Source organism: Kogia breviceps, chromosome 5, assembly GCF_026419965.1.
Source record: "Kogia breviceps isolate mKogBre1 chromosome 5, mKogBre1 haplotype 1, whole genome shotgun sequence".
Taxonomy (NCBI): domain Eukaryota; kingdom Metazoa; phylum Chordata; class Mammalia; order Artiodactyla; family Physeteridae; genus Kogia; species Kogia breviceps.
Window position 1 is genome coordinate 138,309,311 of NC_081314.1, and position 27,213 is coordinate 138,336,523.

At 43.9% G+C, this 27,213-nt stretch overlaps 1 protein-coding gene and 1 pseudogene across 6 annotated transcripts in view; both read left to right on the forward strand.

The window, feature by feature from the left end:
• IFNGR2 (interferon gamma receptor 2) overlaps window positions 1-18,076 on the forward strand; it is a 47,136-nt gene extending 29,060 nt beyond the window's left edge. For 3 of the 6 annotated variants that reach the window (XM_059064466.2, XM_067035040.1, XM_067035041.1), the window contains exons 4-7: window positions 4,178-4,323; window positions 8,009-8,168; window positions 8,553-8,710; window positions 11,827-12,502. In XM_059064466.2, coding sequence (XP_058920449.1) covers window positions 4,178-4,323; window positions 8,009-8,168; window positions 8,553-8,710; window positions 11,827-12,006 — 644 coding nt within the window. In that variant the 3' untranslated portion in view covers window positions 12,007-12,502. The other 3 variants (XM_067035039.1, XM_067035038.1, XM_067035042.1) reach the window with 3 other exon arrangements.
• A 630-nt stretch (window positions 18,077-18,706) lies between these two features.
• LOC131757193 (histone H2A.Z pseudogene) lies at window positions 18,707-19,573 on the forward strand (annotated as a pseudogene).
• Window positions 19,574-27,213: the final 7,640 nt, after the last annotated feature.

Consider the following 27,213-nt stretch of genomic DNA (forward strand, 5'->3'; position numbering starts at 1 on the left):
AAATATTGTATGCTATCGCTTACATGGGGAATCTAAAAAAAAAATGGTACAAATGAACTTATTTACAAAACGGAAACAGAGTCACAGACATAGAAAACAAACTTATGGTCACCCAAGTGGAAAGGGGGGGGAGGGATAAATTTGGAGTATGGGATTAAGATGTTCACACTACTATATATAAAATAGATAAACAACAAGGACCTACTGCGTAGCACAGGGAACTTGTAATAACCTATAATGGAAAAGAATCTGGAAAAGAACACATGTACAACTGAATCACTTTGCTGTACACCTGAAACTAACACAATAGTGTGAATCAACTATACTTCAATTAAAAAAAAAGTTTTGTCGGAATGCAGTTTCCCCATCTTTTCATATACTGTCTGTGGCTGCTTCCAAGCTGCAACAGGCGAGCTGAGTAGCCGCAACAGGGGCTGCGTGACCAGTCAGAGCCTAAATTCACTCTGGTGCTTTACTGAGAAAGTTTGCTAACCTCTGTGCTGGAGGGAATATTAGCATACTGGCTTCACTGATCGCCGTTACATGGCACAACTTCTTTTAGGTTCAGGAAGCATTTTGGTTCAGCCTTGAACAGTACCTGGCACATAGCAGAAAATATCTGTGGAATGACTGAATGAACAGATTCACTCCCAGATATTGGAAGGGAGCGTGAGAGTCGTCAGACACTAGTTTATAGATGTGTTCCTTCAATGATTCATTTCTCACATGCTCAGCCGTGCCTAATGTTTCTCCGGTGTCTGTGCAGACACAAAGTACGGAACTTCTTGGGATCCTGATTCAAACTAAACAGAGGTATAAGACAATTGAGGAAATGTGATCACTGTCTAGATCTTTGATGATTTATTAAGCAGTTGTTGCTAATATACTTTAGGTGTTGTAATGGTATTTTGTTATGTTTCTTTTTAAAAGGCAGGGAGCCTGGGGCTCCCCTGGTGGCGCAGTGGTTGAGAGTCCGCCTGCCGATGCAGGGGACACGGGTTCGTGCCCCGGTCCGGGAGGATCCCACGTGCCGCGGAGCGGCTGGGCCCGTGAGCCGTGGCCGCTGAGCCTGCGCGTCCGGAGCCTGTGCTCCGCAACGGGAGAGGCCACAATAGTGAGAGGCCCGCGTACCGCAAAAAAAAAAAAAAAAAGATACATACTGAAGTATTTACAGATGCAATGATGTAACGTCTGAGATTCTTTCAAAATAATCCAGAGAGCGGAAGGGGCAAGGTGGTTCTTACAAGGTGGATGGGCACAGGAGAAACAAAACTGGTCAGGACTTGATGGTTGCTTTAAAGTTGGGTGATGAGTACATGAGCTTTGTTTACAGTCTTCTCTCTACTTTCTATACGTTTGAAATTTTCTGTAATAGAAGCTAAGAAAGGGACTTCCCTGGTGGTGCAGTGGTTAAGACGCCACACTCCCAGTGCAGGGGGCCCGGGTTTGATCCCTGGTCGGGGATCTAGATCCTACATGCATGCCGCAACTAAGAGTTCACATACCGCAACTAAGACCCAGCACAACCAGATAAATAAATAAATATATATATATATATATATATATATATATATATTTTTTTTTTTTTTAAATTATTTTTTTAAAAAAAGTTTTTGCTAGCAATTTGAGGATGGTACGAGAAGACAGTGCAGTCCCTGCTGGCTGGTCTTCTGTGGACAAGTTATTTGTCCTTGCGTGGAGAACCATCACACATCTGAGCTATCAAGCGTTGCCTCAGTGGGAATTGGTGGAGAAAAAGGTAACGGCGGCTCAGAAGCAGGACCTGTCAGGAAGCCGCTGGTCCAGTGCCGACCGGCTGCTGCTCTCTGTCCTCCCGGCCGCAGTTGGGCAGCCATGTCCTCGGTTAGTTACTGGTGGGGCGTCACCGGTTAACTCTAAGCCAGTGGTGTTCTCAGAGCCCATCGCTGCTTTCAGCACTTGCGGTCGAGTCAGGCTGGTAACCAACTTGAAGCTGCTGTAGCGAGCGTGGTGGGACGAGACAGTGCCCGAAGGGGGCTGGCTTCGGCATCCCGTAGACTTGGGTTCAATTCCCAGCGCTGCCACTTACCCCCTGTTACTCTGGGCAAGTGCTGTCCCTCTGGGCCTCAGTTTCCCCCTCCGGGAAATGGGGATGGCCTTCTGTGGTTGTTACGTAGATCTGTGTGGACACGGATATAAAGTCCGTGTTGCCAGGTTTAGAGTGATCGCTCAGTCTGTGGACACTGCTATCGGTAACGACCCCATAGATCCACTGAGCCTTCCTTCAGGGCCCAGAGAAAAGGCAGACTGTCCGCCGTCGAGAGACAGACTCATCACGTTGGTATCAGGTTCTCCGCCTGGCACGCCCTTCAGAAAGGCAGGTCGTTCGGTGCTGACCTTTCAGTGGTTAAGTAATTAGTCATCCAGGCTCCCATGCCCACTCCAGTGGGTAAGTCACAGAAAAGTCTAGAGGATCTGCTCAGCGGGGGCCTGGGCCTGCAGGTCCGCATGTTGTTGCATGCTCCAGCCACTTCGCTTTCAAAAGCGTAGCTTGAAGACATGCGTGCCAGCATCTGTGAGCGGGTTTAATGAGAGCTTTTTGTTACACACGGCTAATCCACTAACATCTCTGTGGCTTGAGGTGGGCCAGGCCGACCCTGTATCTGTCTGGACTTAGTTCCTCCACCAGAACAAAGGAGATCGGAGGACATGAGTGCAAACCCTGCAGGGACCAGTTACTTTTACACAGAGAGAAAGGTGCCCAGAACACAGGCCTAACCCTCCCCAACTTGGGAGAACCCAGGGCGGAGCGTGGAAGCGAGAGAGCGATCCAGCCCCACTTTGGTGAACGCAGAACTGTTCACCATGATACGATCATCTGTGTGTGTAGAAGGTGCAGAAACAGGCCTCTTGGAACTTGGAGGACAGAACCTGTACTTTGACCTGAGTTCCTCTGGTTAATTATACAATTTAAATGCTCACCTGATAAACGCTGTCATCTTCCTTCTAAGAGCATATTATGAGCCATAGTCCTTGGCCGTCCTGTGACTTATATGAAAAGCCTTAACAAATAGACGTATGACGGTAATATTTCTCAGTTATTATATTTAAGCATTGTATTAGAAAAAGCTAGAAGGTAAACGTATTTAAAAGTTTGTAAACACCACTTTTGGTGGGCTAACAAAATCTTTTCCCTCTCTGCATGGAAATTTGACCTGTGGTTAACCTTCTAGCTCTCTGGAAACCTGATAAAGGTGGCATATGAACCACGTTATTTTTTTTTTTCTTTTTCTTTTTTTATTGGGGTAGAGTTGTTTTACAATGTTGTGTTAGTTTCTACTGTACACGAAGTGAATTAGAGATCCCTATGCTATACGGCAGGTTCTCATTAGTTATCTGTTTTATACATATTAGTGTATGTACGTCAATCCCAATCTCCCAGTTCATCACACCACCACCCCGCCACTCTCCCCCTTGGTGTCCATCCGTTTGTTCTCTACATCTGTATTTCTGCCTTGCAAACCAGTTCATCTGTACCATTTTCCTAGATTCCACATATATGCATTAATATACGATATTTGTTTTTCTCTTTCTGACTTACCAGCATTGTTTATGGTCAGAAGGACCTCTGGTTGGTAAATAGCACTTCAACCAGGCCAGTCTTAACCACCTGGTGGGAAACCGTATCTGGGGCATTGCTGAGTGAAGGGGTCCTTGGAACTGGGCGTGTCCCTTGTGGGGACTCTGGAAACTCTTCTTGTGGAATTGTGATGAGAAACACCGGCTCTTGTGGTTCAGCCAGGGAGGGCCCTGTACCTGCCCGATGTGGGTGTCAGATCCTTGCACCTGAGCTGGCTCCTGCGGAGGGGCGGCGCGGCCATGTGGACAGCTCTGAGGACCCCTGCTTCCACCGAAGGCCAGAATCCCCTGGTGCCACTCTGTAGCTCCACTGGGCTTCCCGCCCTGTAGCCTTCCAAGTAAATCTGGTGCCCAGAACAGCCTCTGGTAGTCTGAATGCAATCTCACTGCATATATAAATATATGCATGTGTGTATCATACTAAATGTAATTACATGTACAATATACATATTCTGTATATATATATATATATATATATGATGTACATGTGTACGTATATATATGTATCTACATATACACATAGACTGATTGACTGATTTCGTTTGTAATTCTATTTCAGCCACCATCGGGCCTCCAGAAGACATCTGGGTGACCCCAGAAGAAGGCTCCCTTATCATCAGCTTTTCCTCTCCCTTTGATGTCCCTGCCTCCGTGGCCTTTTTTTGGTATTATGTCTACTACTGGGAAAAGGCAGGAATCAAACAGGCAAGAGCATTTTTCTTCTTTGTTTTTGATTTTCATTTCTTTGGAGTTTCTGGATAGCAAAAGAAAGGCCACTGGAAAATGGCCAAGGACACCAGGGTATCCCAGCGTCCCCTCAGCGGCTGAGCCTCTGAGGTTTTGATCCTCCCCCTGCAGGACCTCTGCCTCTACTCACCGTGCTGCGGCTCCCCTCCCACCAGACCCACCCGCAGGGCCCTCTCTGCCTGGTGTCACGTGGTCCCCATGGTCCGGGTCTAGACTCAGCTGGGGCCCCGGGCGCCTTTGCCCCACTCCGGAGTTTCGGGAGCTTCTGTGGGCCTGTTTCTACAGCAGTGAATTTACTACTGCAGTCTGCAAGGTTTAACTATTTGAATTCTCTGGGTTGAATGGTTTGCAAAGAGGGCGATGTGAACAGGTGAAAAGTCTACTGGAAGGAGAGAGAGTGGTCTTCGGAGAAGGGCCAGTAGGTTGGAAAAGGCTCGGCGCATCTGGGGAACTGCACGTGCTCGGATTCTTTAGAAATGCAGGCCACGTGAGGGGCTGGGGCAGGGTAAGGTCGACAAAGGTGGGTCAGACCAAAAGGGGTCTGGTCAGCTCTGGGTAGCACAAGAAAAAAACTGATGGCCTTTAATCATCTCCAGTATCTGATTATCCAAGCTACATTTTCTTTCTTCTATTTTTTGGCCACGCCGCATGGCATGTGGAATCTTAGTTCCCCAACCGGGGGTCAAACCCACACCCCCTTCAGTGGAAGCGTGGAGTCGTAACCACTGGACTGCCAGGGAAGTCCCTCCAAGCTACACTTAATGATGTTTTACTACCTGTGTAAACTTCGTGATTTCCTAAGTTCAACGTTATTATACTTTTTTATAAGAATAAGAGCTTGGGCTTCCCTGGTGGCGCAGTGGTTGAGAGTCCGCCTGCCGATGCAGGGGACACGGGTTCGTGCCCCGGTCCGGGAAGATCCCACATGCCGCGGAGCGGCTGGGCCCGTGAGCCATGGCCGCTGAGCCTGCGCGTCCGGAGCCTGCGCTCCGAAACGCGACTGGCCACAACAGTGAGAGGCCCGCGTACCGCAAAAAAAAAAAAAAAAAAAAAAAAGAATAAGAGCTTATGTTTATCCAGAGCTTTCTTTGTGTCTGGCACCGGGCCAGGCACTTTAGACACATCATCTCATTTAACCTTTACACCCACCTGTTTCACAGAGAGGGAAACCAAGTGGTTAAGTAATTTGCCCAAGGTCAGCGCCTGACAGCAAAGCAGAGGAGACACTAGCCTCAGGGTCCATGCTCTTAACTGCTGTTTCTCTCCCACATAGTTGATGTTTGCACTTGCTCTTCATTTCTTTTTGGTGAGTGTAAAAACACCGAGGAAGGCAAAACTCACGGAAGAACAGACTCTTAGCAAATAGGGAAGAAAGAAATAATCGTTTCCCGGAATCCCGAGGTCAAGGTCTGGTCAACTGGAATAGAGAAGGCCTGGAAGAATCCAGAAGGGATCCCCCTTTCTCCCTTTCAGCCAGAGCATGTGTGTATTTTGGACTTTCATGAACAAAAGATTCTGGGGCTGAAGTAACGCTGAAAGCCACCTGTATGATCTCCATTCCAGCTGTGAGTCTGTATGTCAGGGGTCCCCAAGACCAACCCTTAGATTTGCTCGAAGGATGCATGGGACTCAGTGTATAGTTGTACTCAAGGCTGTGATTTATTCCAGAGAAAAGACACAAAACAAACTCAGCAAAGGGAAGAGGCACATGGGGCAAAGCCTAAAGGAATCCAGGCATAAGCTTCCCTGAGGCTTCCCCTGGAAGTCATCCAGGGCACACTTAACAACAAGAGTGACGTGACAGCACGTGTGAAATCTTATCTACCAGAGAGGCTCGTTAGAGGCTCAGTAACCAGGGCTTTTATTGGGGGCTGGTCACACGGGCACCCTCTGCCCAACATAGACACCAAAACTCCAGACTCCCAGAGGGAGAGCAGATGTTCAGCATAAAAAGCATTGTTTATACACTAAACCACCCTTATCAGTTAGGGAATGGTGGAAACACTCCTCAAATCCAAGTTCCCAGATGCCAGCCTTGGGTCAACCTTGCAAGCAAGCCTTTCTAAGGACAGCGGTCTCAGGCCTCAGTGGTAGCTCTTCTCTGCAGTCTGTGATTCTAACTTTTGGAATAGCTAACTGGCTGCCAAAATAAACTCAAAAAGAATGTTGTCCTTAAAATTGCTTTATGTGGCATCAGGAGTAAAAATTTTTCTCCTCTGCCATGGCAGTCATCATTTCAAATAGGAGGGAAAAAAATAAAAAATCATCTCTAATCCTATACTATTCAAATATAATATGATCATTTTGTATTTTAAAAAATAAGATCATGGGACTTCCCTGGCGGTCCAGTGGTTAAGACTCCGCACTTCCACTGCAGGGGGCGCGGGTTCAATCCCTGGTCGGGGAACTTAGGTCCCGCAGCGTGGCCAAAAAATAAATGAATAATAAGATGATGTTCTATATACTGTTGAAAAATCTGCCTTTTTTCAGTCAACATATATAAGCAGCTTCACCTCCACCTTCTGGAGTGTGTGTGATATTCCACCATTTCAAATGGCAATAGTGTATTCTACTGTAGTATCTCAAAATCAGAAAGCATTCCTGGGACTTCCCTGGTAGCGCAGTGGTTAAGAATCCACCTGCCAATGCAGGGAACACAGGTTCGATCCCTGGTCCGGGAAGATCCCACATGCATGCCTCGGAGCTACAGAGGCCACACACCGCAACTACTGAAGCCCGCACACCTAGATCCCGTGCTCCGCAACAGGAGAAGCCACCGCAATGAGAAGCCCGCGCACCGCGCAAAGAGTAGCCCCCGCTCGCCGCAACTAGAGAGAGCCCGCGTGCACAACAACGAAGACCCACAGCAGCCAAAAAAAAAAAAAAAAAAAAATGAAAGCAGTCCTTTATGAGAAATCCTATATTGCCGTAATATAGTATTTTTTTTTTCTCCTTTCCCTGTGGAACAGTGACAGTTTGTCCGAGGTGAGAGTGAGGGGCCATTGACTGACCATGTGGAGGTGACAAGACCCGAGGGAGGGTAGCAGCAGGGAGGGAAGGAGGGGACAGAATCCGCTAAGAATTTGGGACCCAACTCTTTCCTGATGACATAAATCACTCAGATCATTTCGACCAAAACTATAGAAGGAGTCAGCACATTTCAGTGAAAACCGGAAGCAGATTGGGAACCAAAGGAACATTATTTCCTGGAATGACTTTTTTCCTTTATTTGTGGACTAGCTTCAAGTATCTAGATGAGATTAACCATGAAATACAACATGTTCATTTGAAAGGAGAAAATTTCGTCCTAGAAACTGGGATTTGCTAAATTCCAGCTTTGGACCCTCCGTTGCTGTGATGGGGCTCCGGCTGGGCCCTCGGACCTCAGAGCCAGAAACACAGCTCTAATGCCATCAGCATCTTTCTTGACGCTCCTCACCAGTTTTCACATATAAAATTTGTCTGCTACAAGCATATGTGATACATATAAAATTGGTATTCTGTTTCTTTAGAAACAGAATTACCTTCTTCTTTGGTTATTGTGTTCAGTGTGAATTTGAGGAAACATTGGAGAAGATGGAAGGGGCTTGACCATGTCTATGTGGGTAATTTTCAGGTGTGGTTCTTGGTGTTTTTTACGTAGGTGACACGCCCTTTCAGGAGCAACTTCATCACGTTGAATGATTTAAAACCCTTAAGAGTATACTGTTTCCAAGTCAAGGCAGAACTGTTTTTGGCAAAAGAAAACATCTCTAGACCTGGGCATTTAAGCAACATATCTTGCTCCGAAACAACAGTGGATGGTAATGTATGCTTTCTTAAGTCCTTTCTGAGCCGGGAACAGAGCACTTCTAAAACAGTGCGGCCAGGGATTGCTTAGTAGGGGGAGGCTGGTGAGAGTGGGGCGGCCCAGTGAGAAGGGGCTAGGACGGCGCTTCACTGTAGACGTAACAAGCTCGTGCTGAAGTCTCCAGTAGCAAAGAGCTGCCAGACAGCTAACACTTGCTTTGTTTTAGGATTGCCTTTACTATTAATTAAAGCATACAGGGCTGGGTGGAGGAGGGGCAGTATCCATCCAGTTTACTGGGACATGAACTCTATTTATTGCAGTGGTGGATGAGAAATTTCCCGATGTTTGTATCGTGTGTAGGATGGTCATCTTATTCACTTTTATGTCACCTCTTTAGCCTCTACCAAGCTTCAACAAGTCATCCTGATCTCTATGGGAACCTTTTTGATGCTGTTAGTGGTGGTAGGGGCCTGTCTCATCCTGGTCCTGAAATACAGAGGCCTGGTTAAATACTGGTTTCACTCTCCACCAAGCATCCCATCACAAATAGAAGAGGTATGTGTGTACACATCTAAAAGGGTGACACGTCAGCCTTTCATGCCCCCCTGGTAACACCTAAGAGTAGAGCAGTGGACAAAGCCACGACACAGAGATTTGAGTTAAGAGCAGCACTTGGTTATGTGTACACCCATGTTCATAGCAGCATTATTCACAATGGCCAAAAGGTAGAAACAACCCAAGCGTCCATCGACAGATGAATGTATAAATAAAATGTGGTGGGAGTTCCCTGGCCATCCAGTGGTTACGACTCAGCGCTTTTACTGCTCTGGCCTCGGGTTCAATCCCTGGTCGGGGAACTACGATCCTGCAAGCCACAGGTGCGGCCAAAACAACAAAAGAGAGATGTGGTCTATACATATGAATGGAATGTTACTCAGCCTCAAAAAGGAAGGGCATTCTGAGACATGCTACAACATGGATGAACCTTGCGGACATTAGGATAAAGGGAAATAAGTTAGTCACAAAAAGACAAATACTACATGATTCCACTTACATGAGGTACTTAGAGTACTCACATTCCCAGACCCAGGATGTAGAATAGTGGTTGCCGGGGTCTGGAGGGAGGAGGGAAATGGGCAGTTAGTGTTTCACGGGGACAGTTTCAGTTTTGCAATGTGAAAAATGTTCCAGGGACTTCCCTGGTGGTCCAGTGGTTAAGACTCCACACTTCCAATGCAGGTGGCCCGGGCTCGATCCCTGGTCAGGGAACTAGATCCCACCTGCTGCAACCAAGACCCGGCACAGCCAAATAAATAAATTAATTAATTAAAAAGCTCTAAAGACAGATGGTGACCATTGCCCGGCACTGTGAATAGACTTTACACTACTGAGCTGTACACTTAAAAATGGTTAAGATGGTAAATTTTATGTTATGTGTTTTTTACCACAATTAAAAAAAAATTGGGGAGGGACTTCCCTGGTGGTCCAGTGGCTAAGACTCGGCGCTCCCAATGCAGGGGGTCAGGGTTTAATCCCTGTTCAGGGACCTAGATCCCACGTGCCGCAACGAAGATCCCACACGCAGCAACTTAAGACCCGGCACAGCCGAATACATTAATTAATTAATTAGTTAAATAAAGTAAAAAAAAAATTTTTTTTTTTAAATTTTTCTAATGGCACGAGGTTGGCCAAAATGTGGCCTGGTCTGGCCCGGCCAGGGGATCGGCCACACTAGGTCCCTCTGGAGACAACACGATAGTCCCAGGCTTTTGGGACCTGGCTGGAGGGGACACGGACCAGTGCGGACAGAAGTCGAGAGCAGGAGCTTTGGGTCAGACAGGCAGGAGGATTCCAGAGCAAACACACCCAGAGCCGTGAGTTCAAAGCCTACACAGGGGACGTTACTAGTATTTTAAAGGATTTAAGAAAGAAAAGTGGAGTGGGTAGGTCTTATGGAAAGTCTTGTTTTCCCGCCCAGCTCCAGCGACCCCCTGAGTCTCTGCGAGGGAACCAGGCCCTCCGAGGAGACAGCCGAGACGTTGTTGGGATTAGAAGCTAGCTGATAGAAGCATACTTAGAACTGTTTGCTTCTGGAGGTTTATCATTCTGCAGTAAAATCGGGGTAAAAGTACTGGAAACTGAACCTTATGTTGTTATATCTAGTCTGTAAAGCCAGAGTGGTGCTTCTAGAAAGAGCTATAGTCACTTGTTTTCCTTCATCTGTCATGAGGTGTTGAAAGTCCACAGACGTCATGCGAAGCACGTGTTAAATTCCCTACTGGAACCTCCATACAAATGCTGCAGGATTCCACTTCTATCAAGAATCTAAATAGAATAATAGTCAAACTCATAGAAGCAGAGAGTAGCACCGTGGTTACCAGGGGCCAAGCGGCAGGAGGGGAGCGGGGAGTTGCTTTCAAATGGTATAAAGTTTCAGTTTTGCAAGATGAATAAGTTCTGGTTTCTGCTGTACAACACTGTGCCTGTAGGTAGTAAGTACTGTGTCGTGCACTTAAAACTGTGTGAAGAAGGTAGAACTCACATTAGGTGTTCTTACCACACACACACGCACAAAAAAACAACCTTCCCTGGTTAATAACTGTCACAACGTAACAGCTCTCAACTCAGAATTTTACTTGCATCAATAATTTCTGTCTCGGGACTTCCCTGGTGGTCCAGTGGTTAAGGCTCCAAGCTTCCACTGTAGGGGGCACAGGTTCAATCCCTGGACAGGGAGCTAAGATCCCGCATGCCACGTGGCACAGCCAAAAAATTTTAAAAGCAAACAAACAAACAAATAACTCTGTCTCACAGAACTAGCAGCAGGACCCTAGTAAGTGAATTTACTACTAGTTGTTCCTTTGGTGCTTGAATCTAAAGCATAAAGTCTTTCGGTTCACTTTTCTGGGAAAGTGTGAAAAGTCTCTATCAAAGGTCACTGAAGTTACATGAGAATCATGAATCAGGTTTCACTTACATTTTTGAGGTTTCACAAGTGCGCGTGATTCGTGGTCGTTCGTCTTCTCATCAGCCAGCTCTAAGCTGACTGTATTTCAGTATCTTTCAGCGTTTCCAAGAGCCAGGCAGTTGCTTCTTGGTAACTTGGTAATTGATGGCTAAGCCCAGAGCCGAGGCAGGAGGGCCAGGGCAAGTCAAGGCCTATGGACCAGCACTTTGCCTAGAGGACCTGCGGTTTCTGATCCGCCCAGGGCTGCATAGCGCAGATCCTCCGCACCCCGTGTGTTGTGTGAAGTAGAACCAACCAGTGGGTGGAGTGGCTGAGAAAAATGCTCGTGAACTTTCCCTCTTTGCCCCCATGGTAGTTGAACAAGAGGCTCCATTTCCTCCTTCCCTGAAAAGTTAGAATTCCAGAGGCATTTTAGGATTAATAATCCACAAGCCCTCATCCAGTGCAGCAGGTCAGAACTTGCTTTTTCTGAGTTACCCCCTTTCATGCTTTCAGAGTATTCCCTGGGTTGGCCCTTGGATTCGTGGGAGTTATTGAGATGGGGGGTGAACAAGGGTTCCAGTCTCAGAAGTTGCTTCGTTGTGGACAGAATTGGAAGTTATACCTGAATGAAATAGGATTATGCCAACTAAAACTAAAGTATGAAGGTTTGGTATTTGGAACTGATAAACAAATTATGATAATGGTGTTCAACCTTTTCAAGTATTTAAAGGACCCAGCTCAGTCCATCTTAGACGCCTTGGACAGGGACAGCTCGTCCAAGGATGATGCCTGGGACTCTGTGTCCGTCGTGTCGTTTCCAGAGAATGAGCAAGACATTCTCCAAAGCACTTTGAACCAAGGCCCCGATCCAAGCCCCCAGCCCGTGGAAGGGCGACCCTGAGACAGTGAAGCTGCGGATGTGCCTGTCAGGACTCGATGGAGCCCACTACCCCTTATTCCTGTCATGAAAAGACCCGGGGGTGCCTGGGGAGAGGTCGTGGGTCCTGTGGGAGAGAAAAAGTTACTTTTTGTAAACTAAGAATTTCCCAAATCCTACAAGTTTCTAGACCGATTCTACATACCAAAAAAATTAAGGTTTCTCTTAAACACTAAAAAGGCCGATAATTATTCGTTAGTAAAATGGCTGCGGCACCCCTCTGATATTTTGTACATTGTGGGTGGGGCCAGGCGGTCAGGAGACGGGGTCCTCTCCTGTCTATGGCAAGGAGCTTGGGCCCCATGGGCAGGTCACCTAAGCTGTCCCAGCCTCTCCCAACAAGGGACACTGAGTGTCCTGGCTTAAAATGTGATTAATCCTGTAAATAGTTTCCTATTAATTTAAGGGTCATTTTTTTTTCAAGCTAGAAATAAAAGACTGTATAGTTAACTTTTTAAAAGTCTGTGAAGTTTTTCCTCTTCATCTTCTTTATTTTGGTCTATTTTCAAAGTTTCAACCTTTAAAAATGACTATATCTAAATTTTTGTTTTCTTAAATAACACCCAGTAGAGCTACCCAGAGGCCTCGTGGTCACACAGCAAGAAATTTTGACCTGTGTCACTTGATTCCTTGAAAAGTTAGGAAGGGGATTCTCCGAAGCTGCATCAGCGCCGCATTTGTACGTGATATGTCACATGTGTTGAGCAAGGCATGTAAAGAGAATTAGGCAATGGGCAATGGTGTTAGCTGCTGGGCCTGCAAGTCTTCTGACGAGGCAAGTATTGATGGGTTATTTCGTTCAGAGGATATTAATTAAAAATCCATTTATATGGGGGCTTCCCTGGTGGTCCAGTGGTTAAGACTCCACACTCCCAATGCAGGGGGCCTGGGTTCGATCCCTGGTCAGGGAACTTCATCCCACATGCCGCAACTAAAAGATCCCACGTGCCACAACTAAGACCCGGCGCAGCCAAATAAATAAATAAATAAAAGAAAATATATTCTAAAAAAAAAAAAAATCCATATATATGACTCTTAACGTTTAGGAAATGGATGCGTGGCTTCACTCCTCCCTTCCAACACACACACACAAAGTGACATATTGCTGTAAGGTTGTTTGAGAAAGAAGCCCCTACTGGCAGCCTAACCTTGACAGTGGGAAGAGGCGATGCTGACAGGAGGTATATGAAGCTTCCAGCACTGGTCAATGGAACCACCTTCTCTGTCTCCGTTGGGGCCCTGTGCCTCTGCTGAGGAATTGGCTCTTGGGCTGACTTTCTAACCAATCGTTGTGCACCCTTCCATCCAGGGTGACAAGAGAGAAAAGGACACCCACCCACCCCAGGCGAGTCCCCTTGTGAGATGTCTATCGATTAGGTGCACCTTGAGCTGGGACAGGTTTGGAGGAAGAGTTAGTAGAGGGAAATGGTAAAGACCTCCCTCAAATCATTTAGGAAATGTAAGATAGAAGAGCTTTCTCTGTTGGGCCACACGAAGCAGCCCAGAGAGGAGAGGAGGACATGTATACAGCAGGAAGAGAACCGGTTAAGAGTTTGAACCCAGCAGAAAGGGGGACAGATCAGCTCTGTTAGGAATAAGCTCTTCTGTGCCACCCTCCATAAAAGGAGGTGCCAGCTAGTCGGGGGCAAGCAGGCTGGCCGTGGGGACCAGATTCTGATAAGGCTGAACTGGGTTCGGGGCGGAATCAGTCCAGTGTCCTGGGGCAGACTGGGGTTCAGGCCCAGAAAGGCCCTTCTTAATTGCAGGCAGCAGCTTCAGTGAGTGACAGACTCAGAGCCCAAGCCCAGGGCCAGCGCTATTTCCAGGTGCCACTCAGGGGCCAAACTCTACAAGGTTACTGCTTTATAGAGGAGGAGCTACAGGGGCCAAACTCTACAAGGTTACTGCTTTATAGAGGAGGGGCTACACTAACACCCAACTGGGTTCACCAAGCGTCCAGCCGTGCTTCTCCTCTTGGGCCTGCGCCATTCTCCCTCAGTAAGCATTCCCAGTAGGCATGGGGCTGGCCTGTTATCCAGCCCCAGGGAGAAAGGACAGGAATTATTTGAGTAAGTAAGATACTCCTTTTGAATAGTATTTTCCAAAAAGAAACACCTGGTTCTACTTTGTCAAATAAATGACTAAGCAATGGGATTAATACTTATACTAACTTGGGACATTAATTTCTCATCAAGCTAAGTACATAATCATGTTTGAGCAGGAAACAGTCTATAAATTACCTATAACAGGGCAAACTGCCACCCACATGCCAAATCCAGCCTGTCCCCTGTTTTTGTACAGGCTGTAAGCTAAAAATAGTTTTTACATCTTTAAATGGTTGAAAAAATCAAAAGAATAATATTTCATCACACGTGAAAAGTATATGAAATTTACATTTGAGTGTCCACAAGTAAACTTTTATTGGGACCCAGTGATGCTCATTCATTTCTATATAGCCTATGGCTGCTTTTGCACAGCAAGGCAGAATTGAGTAGTTGCAAGAGATTGTTTTCCTACAAAGCCTAAAATATTTACTACCTGAACCCTTACAGAAAGAGTTTGATGACCCCTGATCTGTACAGTGCAGTGTTCATTGTATAGGAGAAAACAGACTCACTTCCATTATTTAGGTTTATACAGTTACAGAAGGTCCCTACAAGACCCCATTTGATACTGAGACTGTTTAATTCAAGGTTCATATATGTGAGGAGGGGTATTTGATTCTTGCATGTATTCTATAAAGCACATTATGGAAAACACACTATGTACCCTGGATACAATTTAGGAGTATGAAGATCAATGGAGGAAAAAGTAGGCCCTACATCAATAATAGGTCACCCAGAGATGATGGGTGAGTTGGATCAAGGACGCTGCTAGCCTATAATGCACCGTTATATGAATTAGAGAAGACACCCATCTTTCAAGACACTTTGATTTGTGCCACGAATTTTCTTTTTAAGTGAACATACGCTCTCCTGCGCCTCACTGTGAATAGCGCCCCCTGGGGGTTCTGCAGCGCTCAGCTTGCAGACTGCAGACAACTTCAGCGCCCTGGGACAGGAAGCTGCTGGGTGAACCCCTCTTGTTCTGGATGGTGCCAAGGCCAGCAGGGCGAGGAGCTGAGGGATATAGGGGTGGAGAGGGGAGGCCCCCAGGGGGGAGTTGGAGGAGTGATAGGGTCAGAGAAGGGAGACTTTCTCCATATCTGTAGGTCACTGGTTGGTGTACTGTAACTGGAGAAAAGGCTGCTGCTCTCTCACCGGGAACTACCAGCGTGGAAACAGCACAGGTCCTAGCCCGTGATTGGGGCATCTGCCTTTGTGACTTTTATTTCATTTACCATCACTTACCTCTGTCCATAGTGTTTTTTAAAAGTCTGCATAGGCACTAGTTATGCTGCTTTCAACTACTGGGAAACAACCGTATACCCCTAAGGTGCCCCAGGGCCCTCCAGAATAACTTTGCTTTATGCCAGAAAGTCTGTATTTTAGGTGAGAACATCCTAAACCGTCCCAACTGTTTGGTGAGAGGACGAATCCACAAAGGCGTCTCCCCGTGCAGCCAGACCTCCTGCTCCTCGGTGCACACAGGCTCTCCTAAGAAGCAACAGCTCTCTGATGGGGATACAGTAAAAGTGATCTCTTCCTCCTTGCTTCCAGTTAGTGGTGAGGGAAGATGGCCAGCTGCCTCGGGAGGGCACAGAAGCTAATCAGAGTGGGTACTTGGGGCAGCACTTGGCTCAGGGGAGGGATCTGGTCGGTGCCATTCGCCGACACTCTAGGAAGACTGAGATGCCACCTAAAATTTCATCCTGATGATGAAATACAGGCAGGCGTGGCTTCTCCAGGCCCCCCATTTATTAAAAAAAGGGGCGGAGGCAGACCCCCCAAGGGTTTCTTTACATACATACCCCTGGTTAAAACATAATCACTTGCAAAAGACATTAACTACTTTTCCCTTGTAATTAAATAGTGCTGTGAATAACAATTTATAATAAATATGAATTGGACTTGTTTCATTTTTGCATTCAAGTGAATAGAACTATTTGATATTGTCCCTGTAGATAATAAGTGTACCTTTTGTAGTTGAGAGCATGAGAGAAGGCCTAAGCCCTCCAAGAGCTGATGAGTCCACATAGGACACTGAGGCCCTTGCCAATGGGCAAGTAAAGGGCCTGGCATAAAATTCAATTAATCAATTAAACCGATATGCTTCTTGACTAGCTCCTTTCTGAAGTGTTGCTGTGAACCTTAGTATGACTGTGTGTGACTCCAGCTACCGCAAACACTTTTCAAGTGGCCAGCCCCATGCTACAACTAAAAAGATGAACACAGCACCAATAGGGCCATGTGTACGTTTGTATAGGTTGTGCACTGCACAACCCCAGGGGTGCCATTTACATACACAGAATACAAATGTATTTGGTTCCTTTGAGACTTAGAATTTCCTCATGAAAAACTCAAAATTAATGGTAAGGTTTCCGTGCTAACTTGCAAAATCAGTTCTAAAACTTATTACACACCAAAAAGCCACTAGTAGACTTTAGATGGTAACATGAATTTCTTTTTACTCTATGTTTTCCAGCAATTTTCTAGAGAATATTCCTTTTCATAATGAAATAACGGGAATTCCCTGGCGGTCCAGTGGTTAGGACTCCGAGCTTCCCCTGCAGGGGGCACGGGTTCGATCGCTGGTCGGGGAACTAAGATCCCGCAAGCCATGCAGGGCGGCCAAAATAAATAAATAAAGTAAAATTTGATGAAATAATGTCACAAATTTTGTATAAAATGAAAGCTCAGTGCTCTGGTCCAAGAGACACTGGGATGGAAGAGACTGAAAACAGGCAGATTTCAGGATAAGGTTATCTACTCCCCCTCTCCCCCCACATCTGGGTTTTTCTTCAACCAGACAAGAAGCATTTATATATGTAAAGATTATAATTCATTACACACAAATTGTATATCTCCTTTGTCATATCACAGGGCCACTTTAGTTCAAGTCTACATACTGCTGTTAGTAAAAAGTACAACAAACATGTTCTGTTTGACTTATTAATCAGTCTCTCGCCCCACAAGGTACTTTAATAATTATAAAGGAGAAAAATAGCTGCTTTACAGGGGAGATACCTGGTGGACACCACCTTGAGCATCAAGGCAGGCAAAGTTAAAATCACCCCTACTGGGACAGATGTATGCTTGCTTTGATATCCTGAAAACATAACCTCTGTGTTATTCCTACCCTAACTGTATAACCAGAATCTACTCCTGATGGGACATCAGACAAACCAAAATTGAGGGGCATTCTACACAACAACTGGTCTGCAGTCTTCAAAAATACCTAGTCATGGGCTTCCCTGGTGGCACAGTGGCTAAGAATCTACCTGCCAATGCAGGGGACACAGGTTCGAGCCCTGGTCCGGGAAGATCCCACATGCCACAGAGCAACTAAGCCCGTGCGCCACAACTACTGAGCCTGTGCTCTAGAGCTCGCAAGCCACAACTGCTGAGCCCGTGTGCCACAACTACTGAAGCCCGCGCACCTAGAGCCTGTGCTCCGCGACAAGAGAAGCCACGACAATGAGAAGCCCACGCACTGCAACGAAGAGTAGTCCCTGCTCGCCGCAACTAGAGAAAGCCCACGTACAGCAACGAAGACCCAACACAGCCAAAAATAAAAACAAACAAATAAATAAATTTATTTTTTTAAAAAAGGAAAAGAAAACCTAGTCATGAATGACAAAGGTTGAAGTTGTCCAAAGTTAAGAGCCACTAAAGGGCCATGACAACTAAATGCAATGTGTGATCACGGACTGGATTCTGGAACAGAAAAAAACTTATTTTTCTTTACTATAAATCATACTAATGGGGCACTTGGCAAAATTTGAATGAAGTGCTCAGTGCTGTATCAACGTTAACTTCCTGATTTTGGTATTGTACAGCACTCATGATTTGGGGAAATACACACGGAACTATTCAAGGGTAAAGAGCCATCCTGTCTGCAGCATATTGTCAAATGTCTCAGAAAAAAAATAGACTAAAGCGGGCTTCCCTGGTGGCGCAGTGGTTGAGAATCCGCCTGCCGATGCAGGGGACACGGGTTCGTGCCCCGGTCCGGGAAGATCCCACATGCCGCGGAGCGGCTGGGCCCGTGAGCCATGGCCGCTGAGCCTGTGCGTCCGGAGCCTGTGCTCCGCAACGGGAGAGGCCACAACAGTGAGGCCCGCATACCACAAAAAAAAAAAAAAAAAAAAAAAAAAAAAAAAAAAAAATAGACTAAAGCAACTGCGGTAAAATGTTAACATTTGGGGAATCTAAAGGTTATACAGGAATTCTCTGAGTTATTTTTGTAACTTTCCTGTAAGTCTGAAGTTATTTCAAAATAAAGTTAGTCAAACTCTACGTTGATAACTTTCATAACAGGAAGTAAATACACTTAGCCTCATACTGAATCCCTTTTTGTCACCTGGACGAGGTGCTCCGAAATCAAAGATCTGGTGATCTCTGCACTGACATAATCCATGGGGGTCTAGAAGGCTTGCCCTGCCACACTGACATGTAGAAATTTAAAATATCCTATTTGCTGCAGCTTAAAGAATTGAAGAGGCATATACTGTCATCTAAAAACCCTACGTAGCAGTTTGAATCCTGGCGCGACGAAGCTCGCTGGGTGTCTGATAAGTCCTTTCTCTGCCTTGCTTGTTTGAGCTTCAGCAGAATTCGAAATGGCTGGCGGCAAGGCTGGGAAGGACTCCAGAAAGGCCAAGACAAAGGCGGTTTCCCGCTCACAGAGAGGAAATACGGTGGGCCGTATTCATGGACACCTGAAATCTAGGGCGACCAGCCATGGACGTGTGGGCGCAACTGCCGCTGTGTACAGCGCAGCCATTCTGGAGTACCTTACCGTGGAGGTACTTGAATTGGCAGGAAATGCATCAAAAGACTTGAAGGTAAAGCGTGTTACCCCTCGTCACCTGCAGCTTGCTATTCGTAGAGATGAAGAGTTGGACTCTCTCATCAAGACTACGATTGCTGGTGGTGGTGTCATTCCACACATCCACAAATCTCTGGGAAGAAAGAACAACAGAAGACTGTCTAAATGATGCCTGGATTCCTTATTATCTCAGGACTCCACATACTCTTAACAGCTGTTCAGTGTTGGTGATTCCAGTGGACTGTATCTCTGTGAAAAACACAATTTTGCCTTTTTGTAATTCTGTTTGAGCAAGTTGGAAGTTTAGTTAGTTTTCCAATCAACCAAATTTCTGCATTCTAGTCTCAACCATATTTAAGTGTTACTGTGGCTTCAAAGAAGCTATTGATTCTGAAGTAGTGGGTTTTGATTGAGATGACTGTTTTTAAAAAACTTTGGACTTTAATTGTGATGTAGAAGTTACAGTAACAAACATTGGCTTTTGTACTGACATTATTTCCACTCCGGTGGATAAGCTCAATAAAGTTCACATCCCCCCCAAAATTGAATAAAACAAAATAAATTTTAAAAAATTAAAAAATTAAAACCCTATGTAAAATGACTTAAGCTGTGTTAAATCTGCTACCAAAAAAAAAAAAAAAAAAAAGTACTGGCAGGTTCAAAACAAAAACCAACCAACTCCAGATTCTTTTTAAGGTGGCATGCCACCTTGTGACAAAAGGCCAAAAAGCCATCAAATAAGAAAGGAAAAACCACTGCAGGCAAAGCCACCAGGGAAAGAAGGACCCAGCTTTATTGATCACTTACTGTTTCCAGGCACCACGAGGCATTCCCTCATGTTAATTCTCAAAACACACGTACAGAAAGACAAACAGCCTCTGGGTCACATAGCTAATAAACAGCAGTGGTAGAATTAGGGAAAAGCAAATCAACCTACATTTCTAGTCCCCCAAGAATCCCAGCTCCAACACCAGAAATCTCCAGTAAAAATGCAACTGGAAATACTCTTCCTCCTCTCTCCATCCTCATCTTTTCTATTCTGCATGTCAGGCTGGCTACTGGCTTTTCCCAAGATCACAACATCCACACCTAAGTTTCCCTCTCCTTTTAATTCCCTGCATTCTATCTATTCTTCTAAAGTCACCAGAGCAGCAGTTTCCCCAAATTTTATTTCTCAACATGTTCTAGGAGATAAATTTCCAGGACTCAAGGGTGGAAAATGGAAAACACCATAGAATTGACACTTCCTTCTTAAAAACATATAAGACATAGTGTATAAAAAGCTCTAAGAGGGACTTCCCTGGTGGTGCAGTGGTTAAGAATCCACCTGCTGATGCAGGGGACACAGGTTCAAGCCCTGGTCCGCGAAGATCCCACATGCCGCAGGGCAACTAAGCCCGTGCGCCACAACTACTGAGCCTGTGCTCTGGAGCCCACAAGCCACAACGACTGAGCCCGCGGGCCACAACTACTGAAGCCTGCACGCCTAGAGCCCGCACACCACAACGAAGAGTAGCCCCTGCTCTACGCAACTAGAGAAAACCCATGTGCAGCAACGAAGACCCAACGTAGCCAAAAATAAGTAAATAAATAAATCTTTTTTAAAAGCTCTAAGAAAAAAACTTTACAGGAAAAAAAAAATGTTTTAACCTAGTTCAGCCGAGGGTCTTCCAAGGTTCTCTGACCAGCATGCACTTTTTCCTAAAGCAACACCAAGGTTCTAGGGCTGCTCGGGAAATGCTGACTGTGAGAAGAGCAGGACTTCGCCCTCAGGAAGAAGGGGTCTGAGCTATAATCCCGATCCATGGGCAAGTCACTTCACCTCTCCAGATAAAAGTTCCTACATCCAACTGTGAGGATGGAATGAGACAATACACAGCATATAGAAAGTTCTCGATACAAGTTAGCAATCAGCGTTGAGCAGAAAAAATGACATGACGAAATAGGGCCCCCAGTGGGAAGATTTAGCTGATGGCAGAGTATTAAATGAAGAAAGAAATGATGGACCATGATAGGAATGATGATGAAAAAATGCTATGCTAAAGGAAGATAAGGTCAATCAGAGTTCTTTATAAACTGTGGTCGAACTTCATTATTTGCAAGTTCACTTACTCGATAAAATATTTATTTGTAACTCCCAAGTCAATACTCATGGCACGCCCTGGTCATTTTCGGACATGCTTCGAGTGGTAATTGAGGTCGCCTGACCCACAGATTCCCAGCTGAGGTGGAACGAGATGAAGCTCTGCCTTCTTGTTTCAGCTCTCATGCTGTAATGTGTCCTTTCCACAGCCTATTTTGTGCCACCTTTTTCACATTTTTATGTCTTGTTACTGATTTCACTGTGTAAAATGACCCCCAAGACTGGAATGGGCCTTAAGGAAGAAATGCATGAGTTAGAAGCTTCCTTCAGGCATAAGTTACAGTGCTGCTTTGAGCTCAAGCTTATGAATCAACTATGTTAAACAAGGTTTGTTTTGTTTTTTTTACTAGTTATCCAATACACAGTTATATTCAAGTGTCTCCAATTGTTCCAATAATATCCTTTGTAGTTTGGGGGGTTTTCTTGTTTTGTTGTTTTTGTTTTTGTTTTTGTTTAATACATCTTTATTGGAGTAGAATTGCTTCGCAATACTGTTAGTTTCTGTTGCACAACAAAGCGAATCAGCCATATGCATACACATGTCTCCATATCCCCTCCCTCTCGAGCCTCCCTCCCACTCTCCCTACCCCACCCCTCTAGGTCATCGCAAAGCACAGAAACAGATCTCCCTGTGCTATGCTGCTGCTTTCCACCAGCCAACTATTTTACATTCAGTAGTGTGTATGTCAATGCTACTCTCACTTCACCCCAGCCTCGCCCTCCCACCCCATATCATCAAGTCCATCCTCTATGTCTACCCCTTTATTCCTGCCCTGAAAATAGGTTCATCAGTACCATTTTTTTTTAAGATTCCATATATATGTATTAGCATACGGTATTTGTTTTTCTCTTTCTGACTTACTTCACTCTGTATGACAGACTCTAGGTCCATCCACCTCACTACAAATAACTCAATTTTGTTGCTTTTTATGGCTGAGTAATATTCCATTGTATAAAAGTGCCACATCTTCTTTATCCATTCATCTGTCAATGGACATTTAGGTTGGTTCCATGACCTGGCTATTGTAAATAGTGCTGCAATGACATTGTGGTGCATGTCTCTTTTTGAATTATGGTTTTCCAAGGGTATATGACAGGTAGTGGGATTGCTGGGTCATATGGTAGTTCTATTTTTAGTTTTTTAAGGAACTTCCATTCTGTTCTCCACAGTGGCTGTATCAATTTACATTCCCACCAACAGTGCAAGAGGGTTCCCTTTTCATGACACCCTTTCCAGCATTTATTGTTTCTAGCTTTTTGTTTGTTTGTTTTTGTTTTTGTTTTTTTTGTGGTACGCAGGCCTCTCACTGTTGTGGCCTCTCCCGTTGCGGAGCAGACGCTCCGGACGTGCAGGCCCGGCAGCCACGGCCCATGGGCCCAGCCACTCTGCGGCATGTGGGATCTTCCTGGACCGGGGCACGAACCCGTGTCCCCTGCATTGGCAGGCGGACTCTCAACCACTGTGGCACCAGGGAAGCCCCTCTAGCTTTTTTGATAATGGCCATTCTGACCAGTGTGTGGTGATAACTCATTGTAGTTTTGATTTGCATTTCTCTAATAATTAGTGATGTTGAGCATCTTTTCATATGTCTCTTGGCCATCTGTATGTCTTCCTTGGTGAAATATCTATTAAGGGCTTCTGCCCATTTTTTAACTGGATTGTTTGTTTTTTTGATATTGAGTTCCATGAGCTATTTGTATATTTTGGAGATTAATCCTTTGTCTGTTGTTTCATTTGAAAATATTTTCTCCCATTCTGAGGGTTGTCTTTTTGTCTTGCTTATGGTTTCCTTTGTTGTGCAAAAGCTTTTAAGTTTCATTAAGTCCCATTTGTTTATTTTTGGTTTTATTTCTGTTACTCTAGGAGGTGGGTCAAAAAGATCTTGCTGTGGTTTATGTCAGAGTGTTTTTCCTATGTTTTCCTCTAAAAGTTTTATAGTGTCTGGTCTTACATTTAAGTCTAATCCATTTGGAGTTTATTTTTGTGTGTGGTGTTAGGTAGTGTTCTAATTTCATTCTTTTACATGTAGCTGTCCTGTTTTCCCAGCACCACTTATTGAAGAGGCTGTCTTTTCTCCGTTGTATGTTCTTGCCTCTTTTGTCATAAATTAGGTGCCCATATGTGCGTGGGTTTATCTCTGGGCATTCTATACTATACCATTGATCTATATTTCTGTTTTTGTGCCAGTACCGTATTGTCTCGATTACTGTAGCTTTGTGGTATTGTCTGAAGTCGGGGAGCCTGATTCCTCCAGCTCTGTTTTTCTTTCTCAAGATTGCTTTGGCTATTCGGGGTCTTTTGTGTTTCCAGACGAATTGAAAGATTTTTTTGTTCTAATTCTGTGAAGAATGCCATTGGTAGTTTGATAGGGATTGCATTGAATCTGTAGATTGCTTTGGGCAGTATAGTCATTTTCACAATATTGATTCTTCCAATCCAAGAACATTGTATATTTCTCCACCTGTTTATATCATCTTTGATTTCTTTCATCAGTGTTTTATAGTTTTCTGAGTACAAGTCTTTTGCCTCCTTAGGCAGGTTTATTCCTAGGTATTTTATTCTTTTTGTTCCAATGGTAAATGGGAGTGTTTCCTTAATTTCTATTTCTGATTTCTCGTTGTTGGTGTATAGGAATGTCAGAGATTTCTGTGCATTGATCTTGTATTCTGCAACCTTACCAAATTCATTGATTAGTTCTAGTAGTTTTCTGGTGGCATCTTTAGGATTTTCTATGTATATTATCGTGTCATCGGCAAATAATGACAGTTTGACTACTTCTCTTCCAATTTGTATTCCTTTTATTTCTGTTTCTTCTCTGATTGCCATGGCTAGGACTTCCAAAACTATGTTGAATAAGAGTTGCGAGAGTGGACATCCTTGTCTTGTTCCTGATCTTAGAGGAAATGCTTTCAGTTTTTCACCACTGAGTATGGTGCTTCCTGTGGGTTTGTCATATATGGCCTTTATTATGTTGAGGTAGGTTCCCTCTATGCCCATTTTCTGGAGAGTTTTTATCATAAATGGGTGTTGAGTTTTGTCAAAAGCTTTTTCTGCATCTATTGAGATGATCATATGGTTTTTATTCCTTAATTTGTTACTGTGGTGTATCACATTGATTGATTTGAGTATACTGAAGAATCCTTGCATCCCGGGGATAAATCCCACTAGATCATGGTGTATGATCCTTTTAATGTGCTGTTGGATTCTGTTTGCTAGTTCAGGATTTTATTCAGGATTTTTGCATCTATGTTCAGCAGTGGTATTGGTCTATAATTTTCTTTTCTTGTGATATCTTTTTCTGGTTTTGGTATCAGGGTGATGGTGGCTTCATAGAATGAATTTGGGAGTGTTTCTCCCTCTGCAATTTTTTGGAAGAGTTTGAGAAGGATTGGTGTTAGCTCTCCTCTAAATGTTTGATAGAATTTGCCTGTGAAACCATCTGGTCCTGGACTTTTGTTTGTTTGAAGATTTTAAATTATGGTTTCAATTTAATTACTTGTGATAGGCCTGTTTACATTTTCTAATTCTTCCTGGTTCAGTCCTGGAAAATTGTACCTTTCCAAGAATTTGTCCATTTCTTTGTGGTTGTCCATTTTATTGGCATATAGTTGTTTGTAGTAGTCTCTTATAATCCATTGTATTTCTGCAGTGTCAGTTGTGGTTTCTCCTTTTTCATTTCTAATTTTATTGATTTGCGTCCTCTCCCTTTTTTTTCTTGATGAGTCTGGCTAATGGTTTATCAATTTTGTTTATCTTCTCAAGGAACCAGCTTTTAGTTTTATTAATCTTTGCTACTGTTTTCTTCATTTCTATTTCATTTATTTCTGCTCTGATCTTTATGATTTCTTTCCTTCTAATGACTTTGGGTTTTCTTTGTTCTTCTTTCTCTAGTTCTTTTAAGTGTAAAGTTAGATTTAGTTGAGATTTTTCTTGTTTCTTGAGGTGAGATTGAATTGCTATAAACTTCACTCTTAGAACTGCTTTTGCTGCCTCCCATAGGTTTTGGGTCATCGTGTTTGCATTGTCATTTGTTTCTATGTAGTTTTTAATTTCTTCTTTGATTTCTTCAGTGACCTCTTGGTTATTTAGTAGTGCAGTTTAGCCTCCATGTTTTTTTTTTTTTTTTTCCTGTAATTGATTTCCAATCTCATAGCATTGTGGTCAGAAAAGATGCTTGATATGATTTCAATTTTCTTAAATTTTCCGAGGCTTGATTTGTGACCCAAGATATGATCTATCGTAGAGAATGTTCCATGTGCACTTGAGAAGAAAGTGTATTCTACCACTTTTGGGTGGAATGTTCTACAAATATCAATTAGATCTATCTGGTCTATTGTGTCATTTAAAGCTTGTGTTTCCTTATTTATTTTCTGTTTGGATGATCTATTGGTGTAAGTGGGTGTTAAAGTCCCCTATTATTGTGTTACTGTCAATTTCTCCTTTCATGGTTGTTAGCATTTGCCTTATGTATTGAGTTGCTCCTATGTTGGGTGCATAAACATTTATAATTGTTATATCTTCTTCTTGCATTGATCCTTTGATCATTATGTAGTGTCCCTCCTTATCTCTTGTAACAGTCATTATTTTAAAGTCTATTTTATCTGATACAAGTATTGCTACTCCAGCTTTCTTTTTATTTCCATTTGCATGGAATATCTTTTTCCGTCCCTTCACTTTCAGTCTGTAGGTGTCCCTAGGTCTGAAGTGGGTCTCTTGTAGACAGCATATATATGGGTCTTGTTTTTGTATCCATTCAGCCAGTCTGTGTCTTTTGGTTGGGGCATTTAATCCATTTACATTCAAAGTTATTATCAATATGTATGTTCCTATTACCATTTTCTTAATTGTTTTGGGTTTGGTTTTGTGGGTCTTTTTCTTCTCTTGTGTTTCCAGCTTAGAGAAGTTTCTTTAGCATTTGTTGTAAAGTTGGTTTGGTGGTGCTGAATTCTCTTAGCTTTTGTTTGAAAAGCTTTTGAATTCTCTGTTGAATCTGAATGAGATCCTTGATGGGTAGAGTAATCTTGGTTGTAGGTTTTTCTCTTTCATCACTTTAAGTATATCCTGCCACTCCCTTCTGGCCTGCAGAGTTTCCACTGAAAAATCAGCTGATAACCTTATGGGCATTCCATTGTATGTTATTTTTTGTTTTTGCCTTGCTGCTTTTAATATATTTTATTTGAATTTAATTTTTGTTAGTTTGATTAATATGTGTCTTGGTGTGTTTTTCCTGGGGTTTATCCTGTATGGGACTCTCTGTGCTTCCTGGACTTGGGTATTTCCTTACCCATATTAGGGAGGTTTTCCACTATAATCTCTTCAAATATTTTCTCAGACCCTTTCTTTTTCTCTTCTTCTGGGACCCCTATAATTCGAATGTTGGTGTGTTTAGTGTTGTCCCAGAGGTTTCCGAGATTGTCTTGAATTCTTTTCATTCTTTTTTCTTTATTTTGCTCCTCGGCAGTTATTTCCACAATTTTGTCTTCCGGCTCACTTATTCATTCTGCCTCCGTTATTCTGTATTGATTCCTTCAAGTGTATTTTTCATTTCAGTTATTGTGTTGTTCATCTGTTTGTTCTTTAGTTCTTCTAGATCTTTGTTAAACATTTCTTGTATTTTCTCAGTCCACACTTCCATTCTATTTCCAAGATTCTGGATCATCTGTACCATCATTACTCTGAATTCTTTTTCAGGTAGATTGCCTATTTCCTCTTCATTTGGTCTTGTATGTTTTTACCTTGCTCCTTCATCTGTGACACTTTTTTTTGCCATCTCAATTTTTTTTTTTAATGTGTGGGATTGTGTTCCTGTCTTACTGGTTGTTTGGCCTGAGGCTTCCAACACTGGGGTTTGTAGGCTATTGGGTAGAGCTGGGTCTTGGTGCTGAGATGAGGAACTCCATGAGACCTCATTCCAGTGAATATTCCCTCAGGTCTGAGGTTCTCTGTTAGTCCAGTGGTTTGGACTCGGAGCTCCCATTGCAGGAGCTTAGGCCTGACCCTGGGCTCGTGAACCAAGATCCCACAAGCCACCTGGGGCAGCAAAAAAAAAAAACGAAGTAAAAAATAAAATAGACTAGGAAACTAACAGATATTTTAG